A 13,775-nucleotide genomic window follows, 5' to 3' on the forward strand; every position below is an offset into this window, starting at 1 on the left:
TAACAAATGTTCAATAGACTGCAGGTTATCTTTGATTTCATTCTTATTACTTTGTCGTATTCAAAAACTCGGAGTAATTTAATATAGATTTTACGTACAGTTTTCAGATGTTAACAGAGGTAATCAAATCAGCTGAGATCAGGAAATTAAAATTGTGATTGAAACTTGTTGTGAAAATTTCTCAAAACTCAATTCTTAGGTTAGTATCGATGGTAAGAATACTCTGGAGATTTTTTGTGGTAAAAGTTTGCAATATACTTTGGAGAAAGTTTTGAAACAACAAAAAGTTTCCATTTTCGGAATAACGAAAACGTTTGATTAATTCTTCATCGAATCTCTAAAAGTGTTTGAATAACGTCAAAGTAATCAGAATACATGCAATGAGAAACAATCAGAGCTTGTCAGCGTTTTTAGAATCTTTAAACATTTTTTCCTCTGAGACAATCATAGACGTTTTTCCATTCGAAAACGTTAACGGCCTGCAAATATGAATCGATGCATGTCAATATTATCAAACGGTAAAAGAAAATTACGTTTCATTGTTGCATTCATTAGTAAATGAAAATCTGCAAATAGTGCAATGGCGATTTTCTAAAGTATATTTATTAATTATAAACATCGCCACCTTCCCCGGAACCTACCGATAATTTGTCAGTAAGAAGACAAAGCTTCAACAATCTTTCAGGTGAAGAAATCCCTGATATTAACTGAATCAATTCGTGTCTGATTTTTTCATATATTTCTCAATTATCCCTGAAAATCGTCCAACAGTCTCTATCCAAGGATTTTTCAGGGTTGCTCGGTGATGTTTTATAATTTTTCAGAGTATGTAGCATATTCAACAGATATAAACGCCTTCAGAAATCGGCCAAAGTACGGAATCAAAATGGCAGCATCCATATAAGTCCGCACTGAAGTGCGCGGCAAGCAAAAGACAATCGGCCAGCCACGGCGTCGTTCTTGACACACGAAGCAAATTAACAGTAGACTGACGAACGGCGCTACGAACCTGCGGAAGTAAACAAAAATAATGCCCCGATTTGGGAGGCGACAGTCTGTAAGTACGCCCAGTAATTACAAACCATAAATATGCATCATAAATGAAGGGTGGGAGGGAAGCGGACGGGTAAACCGAGTAAGTACTTGCTGTTACAATTCAGTCTCGATTTACACGTCGAAGGTCAAACTTCGACGGTGGTCAGATTTGAAGTGCGATCAGGTCTCCTTGGAAGAAAATCAGGAAACGAAGGGAACTCGTTGTTGATTCTCACCCGAGTGTGATATATAAAACAATTCAAGTGATTCATCCATTTTGTATACAAATCCTCAGAGTTAGCATCTCCCGCCGCTACGTAGAGCTTCGCAATACGTATGATAAGAAGTGCGAGATACTTGCTTTCTACCAAACTTTGCTAAACAGTGACTTGTATGATTGACGCCACCTATAGTGACGATGGAGAACGCGATGAAAAACCACGACGAAAGCAGCAAAGCGACGAAGAGGATGAGGACCAGGAAAAGCAAACAGGAGCTCGACCAACTTCGGCGAGACGTTTTAGTCGCAAATAAATTACTGGTTAGTACTACATACTTGTCTTAAGAGAATGCTAGATTCCGTCCTTACCGACTGAGTAAAGTCTCACTTTTTTTTCACCATTGCTCCATGTTTATACGTCACTTATACAATACCGGATAAAATAAGCGAAAAACTTTTTACTCATGCGTTAATAGTGCCGGGAAGTGTATTCTTGAAATAGCTGGTAGTTCAATTACGGGAATGCATTAGTCGGCTTTATTTTTTCGTGAAACCAGACTTTCTTTGGATATTTGTATTTGGTACGGTATTGAGATTAATCAAATTGTGTCGACGTGTCCTCTCATTAACAAGAGACACTAAAATACAAGGGATTTGTATCGAGAGAGGGGCGCAACTGTCAGTATCGTTTTACATGCACACTATTCTAAATTTTTTCACGAAAAACACCTTACTGGTTATCCAATTTCGATTAATCTTAGCTCATTTTGTCCGTAGATGAATCATTTACAAATCGTATGTAGACAGATTTCTGATGACCTGTTAAATTGACCAAAAAACCGACGTATGTACAACCAATGCAAACTGCATGTTACAAACTAATGCTTCATTTCAAATATATTCAAATTGTTAAAAATCCATTCAAGATAATTTGTGAAAAATTCATCTGTCAAAAAAACGAGCCGTTACTTGATGAATTGAATAAGCCGTACGAAATTGGCATCAAGAATGAATTGGCGCGCGAATAAAAAGTTAGGAAAGAAGTAGAAACCGTTTAAAAGAAATCCCTAACCATGTTTTTTACGACCATGTTGGATTCCTGAAGAATTAGTTCCCGAAAAAGTAGGAACTAAAAACATTCGAGAAATCTTAAATTATAATATGTTTATACCGAATAACATTTGATGTAGCGTACTGACATAAATTTATGCTTATTCACCACGGAAATAACTTTTCGTCAATTTCTGTGGTCTCGGTGGTCTCTGAAGATTTATATCGTGAATAAAATAGACCAAAAATATTGCACTGAATTCGAAACAGGAGAATTTAATCATTTTGTTTTCTTTGTGCTCACTAGCGTTGGCGCAAATGACATTACCGGAGAGTTTTGAAACTGTGTTTTCTGTTTTCTTGCCTTTCGATTTAGTCAGTCTGGCACATTTATTCTTAACAGAAGTCTCTCGAAACTTTTAACCGGTCGTCTCAGCTAATCAATTACCAAACCATTTTCATCGAAATTCACGTTTTTTTCTGTACTAGAGGAATAATTCTTATAAAACTTATCAGAAATTAATTCTGTTATCGATTTTAAATGAAACTTGAAGAGTTGCCATTGACGCAATGTATATAACCAAATAAATTTTAAGCACAAATAACCGCCAATCCACTTTACACCAATCAGAAATTCAGAAAACCGTACTAGCTATATAAACTATACAGAATAAATTCATATTTTCCAAGCAAAGTTCCTTCGCAGTCATTCCAAAATTCAAAAAATGTTTTTTTTCACCTTGTTTCGTCACCCCCGCACAAAAAATTTCAATTTGACATTTTCAAAAAAGAAGTGAGGGCTTTTTCATAGTCAGCTCAATAATTTACCGTCCCAAAATATAAAATCGCGTCACATTCCACTGAAAATTTTTCAATTAATATTCGGATGTTCCATGGATTAATAATCTACAAAAACCGAGAGCAAAATTGTGGTAAAATTTCTTCGCAGTCGTCATATTTCACGGTCAGAAGTGTCGTTGGAGCCATAAAAAAATCGTGCAACATCGACTCTAAATAAACTTGGATCGGACAACCCTGCGGCGACAGTTGCCTAAATACAGACGAATTTACGGATCTGTTAATATTTCCTCACGCAACGGAATGCGAAAGAAAATGGTGTTTCTTAAATTTTTCGAAAATTTTAAATTTCGACCGTAGAATCGATTTATAAAAAATGCAACCACGCTACTAAAAATTTGGCTGATTCACACTTGCGTTTATAAAATATAAGAAACTTCACCTTCTACGTATTTATAGTTATTATTACTCCCAACTTTTCGGATTTTTCTGACATGGAATCGCTCAATTTACGTACTATGTACCCACCCAATTGACGATTTAACAAGTACGCGATATTGAATCAGAAAATTTTGCTTCACTTTGATAGCGTGACGAATCCGCTCCACCAAAAGCTCACACTTCAACATTCACAAAGGTTCTCAACAAATTCGCCGAGCGGAGACAAGCAATCGTAAGATCATTTTGTTCTTAAAAATTAAACAGCAGCGCTTAAAAGTATTTTGACAAAGATAGTAATTGAGTTAATTTCATGCAAGAATAAACTAGAAAAATCGATAATATTATTCGTTGAAACAAATTCAATGTTCTACATAATTGTTAAAAATTAACTATCGATTACTCGAAAATAAATTTATAACAAAGAAAAGTAAGAGAAACGACCGATCAAAGTAATAACGAATTTCATATTATCAAAATACCTTTGAGCGCTACCGTATTTATATTGATGAAAGAAAGTAGTGAAAATTTATTAACGTTTTATTACAATAACTTGGTAATATTTACTCACTGAATATTGAATTATCGTCATTATTATTAGGATGAAAAAAATTGCCGAATTTATCAATTTCATTGTACACAAATTAACGAAAAAGAACTACTCGATTCGTTCACATTTTAACGAATTTGAACTAGGCTTATATACATATTTTGAGTCGATAATTGCGTGAAGTTATCGATTCTATTCTATTCGTGTCGTAAAATGAAAGGAAAAAAAAAATCGAACGCGTAACACGGATTTGAGAAGAGCGGTGATCGAGTTGAGCTTTGATAATCAGGAGACGAAATGTCAGCTCATTACACCGCCTAGAAATTTATAATCCATCTCTTTATACATCGGGATTATAAGATTGATTCAAACGTTCCAGGATAACGATATTCAAGGTTTGGACAGCGCTGGAAAAAGGACCGGAAAGAAGAAGATGTGTCACAGACTTCTACCGGTAATTGATCTATAACTCTATAAATTCGATGCGTGTTGTAACCTGAAATAATTCAAGATACTCGAAAATTATTGACAAATTTTTATCTAAATAGACACAAAAAAATGCTGAATGATTTCAGGGTTGATTGGGAACATTGGCTAAAGAAATTTCCGAATAATATTCAACGCTTGCGGAGTAAAATGTGTATTATTTTTGGTAAAATTTGTATTATTCTGATAATTACCGAAGGATTAGTTTCAATAAAAAAAAAAAAAACTCGGTTTCTTTGTTTAATTTTCTTAATTTTCTATTAAAATACTTTTCGTACAGAAATTGAGATGCTTGTACAGTTTTTGACGCACTTTATTATTTATATACATATTAATTAGGATTCTCATGAAATTCGTAGAAACCTGTGAAATTTTGTAAAGATAAAAATTATTTCCAGGCGATGAAGCCTTCTTTCCTTATAACTAATCACAACAAATTGACTTTCTCTTTACATTTCCGAACACCTGGACACGATGCTGGTGCTGCAGTTAAGAAACCCGGAAGTCGGCATTTTTGCAAACGGATCGAAAGGTGCTGAAATAAAAAGGGGTATGAATAACATATGAATATCTTTTCGCCAGCTGCACAGTTGGTAGCTATATATGAGATGAATCAGCTTTTCCTGCCATGCCTCTGAAAATATTTATCCGAATAGGGGGTCGTTTCCTCTGTCTTTTCTTTTTCATTTTCTTCTTTTTTTATTTTTTATTTTTTTTCTTTTTTCTTCCTTCTTTCCTGTTTTCCTTCCTTTTTATTCATCCTCCGCGTCCACTCGAAGGGACCGAAAATTACGATCCGTCGCTATTAAAAAATCCCTGTAGATATTATACGCCTACTTTGCGCTCGCCAAATATACAATAACTTACAATCTGTTCACGTATAATAATAACGATAGTATTGCCTTCAGAGATAACGAACGTATCATCTTTATAAAAAAAAAAAACTAATAACTTACGTAAGAGAGCGAAAATCGTTAATATTCATGGGCGGAAAGGAAAGCGTAAAGTTTTTATTCTCGTCCAATTCTTTTTTTTTAACCTTTGTAAAATTGTTCGATTGTTCAAGTTTTTGGCAAACTTCAGATTTTTTCATTAACGAGAGTGAATTTATTTCGACCGCCAGTGTTAATAATTCGAATTTCTCATGCAGAAAATCTCGCCTTAACCGAATCAGATAAAGCACGCATCGAAAGTGATCTTCAGAAGCTTTTGCACCATGGGGTACGGAGATCAAAGTGAGTTTATCCGTTTTTTCTTATCGCCATTGTGTTTCTAGCATCGCCACAAGCGAATTACGCAATTTATTTACACCTTTTTAACGTAATACAGGAGATTGAAAAGCCAAGCTGCAAATAAACTCCAACAAAAATGTCAGGAAACTGTTGAGAAAAATGAGTCGGATTCACCGGAAAATCAGTCCGATGATAACGTTTTAGAAACAAATCCTGCGCCAGTCGTCACTAGTAAAAAACCTAAGTAAGTGATCCACATTACGTAGAAAATATATTTATGTTTTTTTTTTTTTCTTCACAAGAATTGTTGCTAAAAATTCTAGACCTATCAGCAAAATTTATTATCGAAAATCAACGAGTTTCAAACTTGCCATAAAATTCTGAAATGCATCAAGCCAATTTAAATCAGTCTAATAAACCGATTCGGATTACAATTGTAACGATTCATGCAACTGACTGTGAAGAAACATTCAAAATTATCTGACGACACATTTTTTATTTGTACAAATATAACACCAAATGAAATTTCAGTGGCAAAAGAAGGTTGCAAGTCCCCATCGAGCAAGATGGAAATACGAAGAAAGTATCTAATGCGGAAATGCATGATACAAAAACTATTGCAAAACAGTTGAAAACTGATAACAAGAGGAACAATTCGGCTGGAAAAAAGTGTAAGAGAAGCCTGTTTCAAGATGAAAACGACGATTCGGATCATCCAATTCACTTACCATGCGTTGAAGACTTGCGGTAATCATATTTTACAACTGAATTAATTGCGATCAGTAGAAAAACAAAATCCCCGAAAATTTGCTATTACTTTTGTCAGAGATTATTCAGAAATATATAGTGAAGCCGAAACTTTTGAAAATCATTGGACTTTGTCAGATATTTTCCAGAAAAACTGAGAAGATATTGAAAATTTACATTCTGAATAGATTCATGAAAATATTGCAAAAAATTTTTAAAATAAAACTTTTAACGTTGGCATCGACTGAAATTCGAGATCTAGCGCTTATTGAATATTCTGATTCTAGATTTTCTCCGACTCTTGGCAAGGCTAAAGTTAAAAAGGAATCCGGAGAGCCAAAGTCAAAACCTGCTAGTCGGAAATTAAATTTGAATTGCGCCAAAGTTGGAAAAAAAGTGATTACCGCCAAGTACCAGAAACTTTGCGCAGTTGTTTCTGCCCAAAGCTTCACCAATTGTCTTAAGCAAACGCCTCATGTCGGTGAGTTGGATTTTCTTTGAAACGTTTCGAAAATTCAATGCAAATTTCAATTGAAAAAAACTTGGTCACGAACGCGAGATTTTTTTACGCATCGTTTTAACATTTTTCAATAAAAACTGGTCAATATTTTGGTTTTGGTAAAAACGCAAAGAGCGTTTCAATATTTAAAATGACAAAATGTTAAAGATTTTGAAAATTCGTCGTCTCAGAATGTTAAAAATGTGCATTATAATAGTATAAAGTTTCTGAGAATTCTAACGTTTGAGAATTATCACTTTTAACTTTTGAAATTCTGTGAAAAAAAAAAATCACAAATTTCAGTCGCAAAATAATAGAAAAGTTTAATTATATTGAATGCAATTTTTTCCGCATTCCCCTCGCAAATTTTTTTTCCTACACTAATTCATAGTACCTATAAAAATGTCTCACAAAAAAAAAACTTGCGGATAATATTTTGTGAAAATTCATTTTTCAGATCCAAGGACAAAAATCAAAAAGTCTCTAGGTACCTTGTACTCCGTTAGCCGACAGCAAAAGATGCTGGTTCAAAAGCGTCCGACGAAAGTTTCGAAGGCGAATATCAAAAACAGCAAACATTCTCGTCGCCAGACGCCTCTGGAAGACCAACCGTCGACTTCCAATTTTAAAATCGATATTGTACATCAGGCCATAAAACTTGAGGCCCCTGCGATCACTGTCAAGACGGAACCGACCGGGAACAGTCATCAAAACGCCTCCACTTCATCGGAGACAAGCATAATTGCGGAATGGGAAACAAACTCTTTGAGGGTGAATTACGACAGTGTCGGTGCAACTTTAAAATCAGAAATAACCGAGTCTTCGGGGACCACCGACACAAGTTGTGAAAAAGTCCAGCAACAATGTACAAAAGAGGTGAAGAAAATTTGTAAAAATATAAGTGAGGAGCATTCGAAAAAGAATTCGAAAATTGTAGTCATTTCTTTACCATTACCATTGAAAAATATCGTACTATAAAATTTCTGAATAAAATAACTAACAATATTTATTTTTCGTGTTTGCTAGCGTATCGTTGAAAGACCGACGTCTACAACACCCAGCCAAGAACGAAGCAAATTTCTCAACGAGAAAGAAAACCAGTTGACCCAAGCTCCGTCACTCCGTAAGAAAATTCTGCAGAGATATCTGCAAGAGACGAACAATTCAGGTTCTTTTCCGTCGCGAAAATCAGAAGAGGAAGTCACTTCCACTGTTAAATCGGAAGTCAAGCCTCGATGCTTCCAGACCGTAACAAGAGCAGCAAATTCGGCAACTGTCAACTGTCCGGATACTCGTCAAAACTTTGATAACGTACCTGGACCATCAAAGAACAATTTGAGCAGCGCGTCGAGTTCGACGCTGCCGAAATTTCCATCAGCGCGGAAAAAGTTGATGATGCGCTACCTGCGGGAGGTTAGCAATCAGGACAGGCCGAATCCTTTCACGGAAACACTCGAGGAGAATCAGGAGCATCGATGTTCGAACAAAGAAACTGCCTCTGCTACTCTGGTATGAAAAAATTACGGAAATTTTATACCAAGACCCGAATGAGTTCCGATAATTCTGACACAATTTCTGCGGAAGGATTGCAAAATATTTTTGACAATTTCGAGACATTTTCTATTGAAAGTCTGAGACGAACTTTGAGTTTTTATCGTACAGACAGTATCGAAACGGAAGAAATAAATTTTTATGATATGCGGCTGAACAAATCCGAATCGACATATCAGTTGAAGTATATTTTCAATGAAATTAAAATTTTCAAAATTGTCCCGAAATTCAATCAACAAATATCAAAGTTTTGACATCAATTGACTGAAATTGATTTTCTGTTGAGAAATTAAGATACTTGTAAAGAAATTCCTCTGGAAGTTCTAAGAATTGATAAGATGCTTTTCATACAAAATTACGCAACTATCGGAAATTAACGGTCTGACTAAATTCTGAGAATAATAATTTCTTCCAGGGTTCAAGCCCGAGTACCAAGAAGATACTCGTGAAACGATATCTGCAAGAAGTGAACAGCCAAGAAGAACAACCGGCGATCTCGAAAGCGTCGGAATCAAACGCAGAAAAGCGCTGTTTCGGCGATGAGGCCCAGAGACCGGAGTTCGGACTTCAGATGCCCATAAAAGTTGAGACAGTCGCTGATTCCTTGACCGTGAACTGCGATAGTGACGAAAATTCTCATTTTGCTAAAGAAAATCTGGATCCGCGACTGCCGCAAGTCCCGGAGATGCGCAAGGCGATATTACAACGGTTTCTGCATGACGTGGAGGTCCAGAATATGGAGAGACAGCAAGTCGAGACGGCGGAAAATTTTTCGGTAGGATCAGCGCGTCACATGCCGGTGATTCTACGAAGATCGCAGCGAGAGAGGGTTTGGCACAGGCCTTCGAGCGAGGATGAAATCGGTCAAGATTTCGGGGGAATCACCATAAGCCACGAAGAACCGGAAGTCATGCCGACACCCGCTGTCGTAAACGCGCTTTACGAACTGAATGAATACCAATCGAGAACCAGCTGCGATTTTTCGGAAACGAATTTATACCACACAATTCCACCTTACAATTATCATGTGGAACATTTCCAGACAAACGGATTTTCCGGTCAGGATCGGGACTACGAAAGGTTTCCAGTTTTCCCGAAACGCAGCAACTCCTCGTCGACTGCAAATTCTGACGAGTTGCCGCATATTGCGCCCCAAAATGAACCGCATCAAGTGCACCAACTTCAGGTCTTCGGAGCCAGTGAACAAGTCGAGCTGCTGCACCGTATGCACGAGCAAAACGTGGTAAGAAAAATGTTGTAATAAATTTTTCACAATATATCTTAACGATTCGGTAGAACTATACATGTTAGTTGTTTCGAGGAGAATTCTGAAAAATATTTGGTACGATATTTGTCGGAATATTTGCAGTTTTTTTAACAATTACCGAGGTGTTACCAAGCAATTCCAGTGAGAGTTTTTGATAATTGTGTTGTTCTTTCGGGACTTCATCTTTTGTTAATGATGTAACGGCTGGGAAAAAATTTATACCGATCGTTAAGTTTATCATAAGACAGTCGTCGAAGCTCTTTTTAAGACTATAAATTAAAGAAATACTGGAATTATATACAAATGCTTATTGTAACTAGATATCGATACTTCGTTTCGATTCGGTTCGTTATGGTTAAAAATTTAGTAGATTCGTTTTATTTCGCTCTACGATTACTCATTTTATTCGGAAGATTACTTTTTACAAATTCACCGATACCCCTTTTTTTCGTTGTGTTGACACGCGAGGTTAAATTTTCAATTTCGCAACATTTTTGTGACAAACAAATCGCAATATTGAATTTACTAACGGAAAGGAAAAATCCGTAGGGTAAAGTCGAACGAAACTACTATATTTTCAAAAATTTTGTAGTTGATTGATATCTATAAACTTTTGTCTATAATTTTGGTATTTCTCGTTACTACAAATTTGAAGAGATCTCGCGCACATAACAAATTGACAAATACTGAATATTCGACTATTTAGTAATAAGATTGATAAGAAGTATCGATTTTTGGCCAACAACTGTTTTAAAACCTGAATAATTCCGAGATTTTAAATTTCCAACCATTTCTGTGAATATCATCTAAATTTCTATACGAGTCTCGTATTATTTCAGAACTCCATTTTGTGCAAAGAATCTGAAAAAAAAAAATCTGAATTCCGGTGTTTCCGCATTTACCTGTAAAAAATGTTATCAACGAATCTAGAATTTCAAATACTTATCATACATTTCCCGGAAAAACCACAAGATTTCTTCTATATTATACTTGTTGACAATTATTTTCGGGCAAAAAGTTTATATATTTTTACAAAATTTCCCGAGGCTATTAGAATTGGTGAGTTGTGTTAAAAAAAAAACAGTCAGACATTTGTTATATTCTGAGTAAATTCATGAAAATGTTCGAAATTCTCCGCAAATAATTTACGAGGCTGAGGCTGGTAACGTTGTTGTAATGATCAGTGTTTCGGAAACCCCGTCAATTTGTAATTTTAGTAATCTGAAATGATTTCATTCGCGAACAGCGGTCACAAATGTTCCAGTTGCCGAGAAGCGAATTCCATAACATTTCTACTAGCTTAATGCAGCCGCCGAACCTCGCGCCGCCCGATTCTGGAGTTACTTATCACTGGCCGCCGCCTCCTGCAATTTTGAATATACCTGCGCGAAGCTACTCGGAGGAACGCTTCGAGAGAAGATTGAATTTCGTTGTTCCTTTCGAGCAAACCGAGTCGATTTCCCATAACACGATCATCAATCCGCTGTACAGATCAGCCGTTCTTGAAAATCTCCCATACCCGCAGAACTTTAGCCCAATGTTGGAAGAACTTCGGAATTATAACTATCAATTGCTTATTGATTCCGGATATGCTCACGCCGCTTTCTTCAACAGTCAGGTACGCCTTTAATTAATAATATTTGGGGCGTACAGTCGGGTGAAAAAATTATTGAAAATCAACAAGCGATTAAGCGGAGCTTTGAATACTGTCATCGAAGCTAATCTAGTTACGTTTTAACGTAAAAGTTCTCGTAATGAAAGAGAGAATATTCAAATACCGGAGATTCAACTACGTTATAAACCCATCGTTATTTTAATCACGTCATAGAAATCTCATTATTTTACTTAGTACGACCTTTGCAATTGAGACTCAATGTTGAAACGTTTTTATCTGGATCAAAAAGTCTTTCTTCGGTCGGATTCAACTTTGTCAACTTTACTTACCCCGTTCAATATTTCGTTTTGCTACGTTTTTTGATTCCACATATATTTTTTACCCGACTGTAACGTCCTTAAAGAAAAATCTTCATTTCTGTTATTTGATTGGAATTTTTTTACTATGACTTACAGAAATATTTCAATTTCCATTCAGCAAACGAACCATTCTATATTTCTTTCGTGGTAAATTGGGCGCTTGATTTTTAAGTAAACTTCGAACAGCTGCTGCCTATTACACGGAGAGAATCTCAAGTAATAAACTTGAAAAAATAAAAAAAAGAAGTCAAGTTTTCGTTACATCGATAGTAGTTTCATTTCTTTTCATCGAGTTTCTAATCACTCCCGTGCTGAAGAAGTTTTCACTTCAAAAACAGTTTCCTTAACACAATCCGAAACGATTACATTTGGAAATGTCAAACTTTTTACTTAAAACCTAGATTCGGTCACGTCTAATTTTCATCTGATGGAGTTACCAAAGTTTTCAAGATAAAAATTAGATGTAAAAATTAACTTACTTATCCCTCGCCAATCCTATAATCTAGAAGTCCAAAATGTAGGTGATTTTCAAATCTTATTGCACATAAAATGCGTCAAAATTTCATTAATATCCAAATTTTTCCAATTTCAATGTCTATTGTTTATTGGTTTATTCCTGCTTCCATATGACGATGGAATAATCTCATAGTCTCTTTATTCTTCATACCGTAGGATGGTTAGAGCGAGTTGCTTCAAGCTCTGAAAGATGGCACCATTTGCAGCTTTTCCAAGTCTAGCTAGGCTTTTCATATACCGGGTGGGCCGAAATTGATATTCAGACATTAACGTCACGTTTTCGCTGCGCTACATTTCGTTTGGAAATCATCCAGTTTGCAATGTTATATTTCATGAGGAATTCTTGATTCGCCAATACTGTCACAAATTTTTGAAAACGAAAAACCGGTTCGAGTTTCCATTCTCTCAAATAAATCTATACTTTTGTTATCAAATCGATGCGTTAAATGTAAGTAATAAAATTTATCTTCCAGATTGGTGAAAACGCCGGTCGATATTATCAGCATGTTACACAGCCGGTAAGCATAATATTGTGCCCTAATACTTATACAAAAAACACTGTAAACAAATACACGCCGTAATGACGAATTAGCGAAACGACAAAATCACTTGGATGATAAGAACCGTGGTGATAAAATTCTAAAATTACAATTTTCTTTGTTATTTTTCAGATTTATAACGTTACTGATGTTCATCCTCCGCAACAAAGCCAAGTACTGCCAGATTATTCTCCTAGCGATGACTAGACAAACGATATAAGGTGACAGTAACAATAACAATACAACAGTGCATAGTAAATGTTTCGCTAATATGTATTATAATTTGTACCCGTCTTGAATTATTTTATCGGCCGAATCACCGTGTCGGCATTTAATTTTCAATTACCTGGAATAAACGTAACTTGTACGCAATATTTTGCCAACATCGAAGACGGTTTAACGTGTTATTTATACTAGAGGAAAAAAAAAACGGCAAAAGTTGAAAAATTGCAAAAATTTGACATAAATACGTTATCAGAATTGACGAATAATCGATACATTTAATTTCTTATTATTATTATTATAATTATTTCGACATTCTTTAAAATTGTTGGAATAATTGAAATACATTGAAAAATATTGATTTCATGTTTAAGAAAATGTCTCTTTTTATACGCATTTATATAATTTATGTGTCTGATGTTATTCGAAATATTTCAAAATAATATTGTAATCATTTGTAATTCACCCAAGTGCCTATCTTTGATTACACTTGGTTGTAGTGTGTAAGAAGCAAAAATTGTTTATGTCGTATCTTTACCCATGTACTGTATAATCACATGGAATAGTGTGTCACATGTGTGTGAAATAATATGTGCTGATGGTACGCGTTAACTGTGTAAAAAAATTAAATGTGGACTAATTATTCTTTAT

At 35.3% G+C, this 13,775-nt stretch overlaps 1 protein-coding gene across 4 annotated transcripts; it reads left to right on the plus strand.

Annotated features, from left to right (window-relative positions):
* Positions 1-1,186: 1,186 nt before the first annotated feature.
* On the plus strand, positions 1,187-13,429 carry LOC124174739. 4 transcript variants are annotated; one of them, XM_046554164.1, is made up of 15 exons: positions 1,187-1,369; positions 1,449-1,576; positions 3,693-3,776; positions 4,471-4,545; positions 5,067-5,127; positions 5,728-5,812; positions 5,907-6,053; positions 6,341-6,556; positions 6,844-7,037; positions 7,513-7,931; positions 8,082-8,564; positions 9,022-9,849; positions 11,120-11,491; positions 12,837-12,881; positions 13,035-13,429. In XM_046554164.1, exons 2-15 carry the CDS (start codon positions 1,454-1,456, stop codon positions 13,107-13,109), a joined length of 3,207 nt encoding a protein of 1,068 aa, XP_046410120.1. In that variant the 5' UTR covers positions 1,187-1,369; positions 1,449-1,453; the 3' UTR covers positions 13,110-13,429. The 4 variants fall into 4 exon arrangements, with proteins under 4 accessions (XP_046410120.1, XP_046410119.1, XP_046410121.1 ...); XM_046554163.1 differs by having other exon boundaries at positions 1,187-1,576; XM_046554165.1 differs by having other exon boundaries at positions 1,187-1,576; positions 11,138-11,491.
* Positions 13,430-13,775: the final 346 nt, after the last annotated feature.

This window comes from Neodiprion fabricii, chromosome 2 (assembly GCF_021155785.1).
Source record: "Neodiprion fabricii isolate iyNeoFabr1 chromosome 2, iyNeoFabr1.1, whole genome shotgun sequence".
Taxonomy (NCBI): domain Eukaryota; kingdom Metazoa; phylum Arthropoda; class Insecta; order Hymenoptera; family Diprionidae; genus Neodiprion; species Neodiprion fabricii.

Bases quoted from the DNA above. Each gene is read 5' to 3' on its own strand.
- LOC124174739 (XM_046554163.1), top strand. From the start codon at position 1,454: ATGGAGAACGCGATGAAAAACCACGACGAAAGCAGCAAAGCGACGAAG. The intron at 5,813-5,906 runs GTGAGTTTATCC...AACGTAATACAG, and splicing joins CATGGGGTACGGAGATCAAA to GAGATTGAAAAGCCAAGCTG. The intron at 8,565-9,021 runs GTATGAAAAAAT...AATTTCTTCCAG, and splicing joins AAACTGCCTCTGCTACTCTG to GGTTCAAGCCCGAGTACCAA.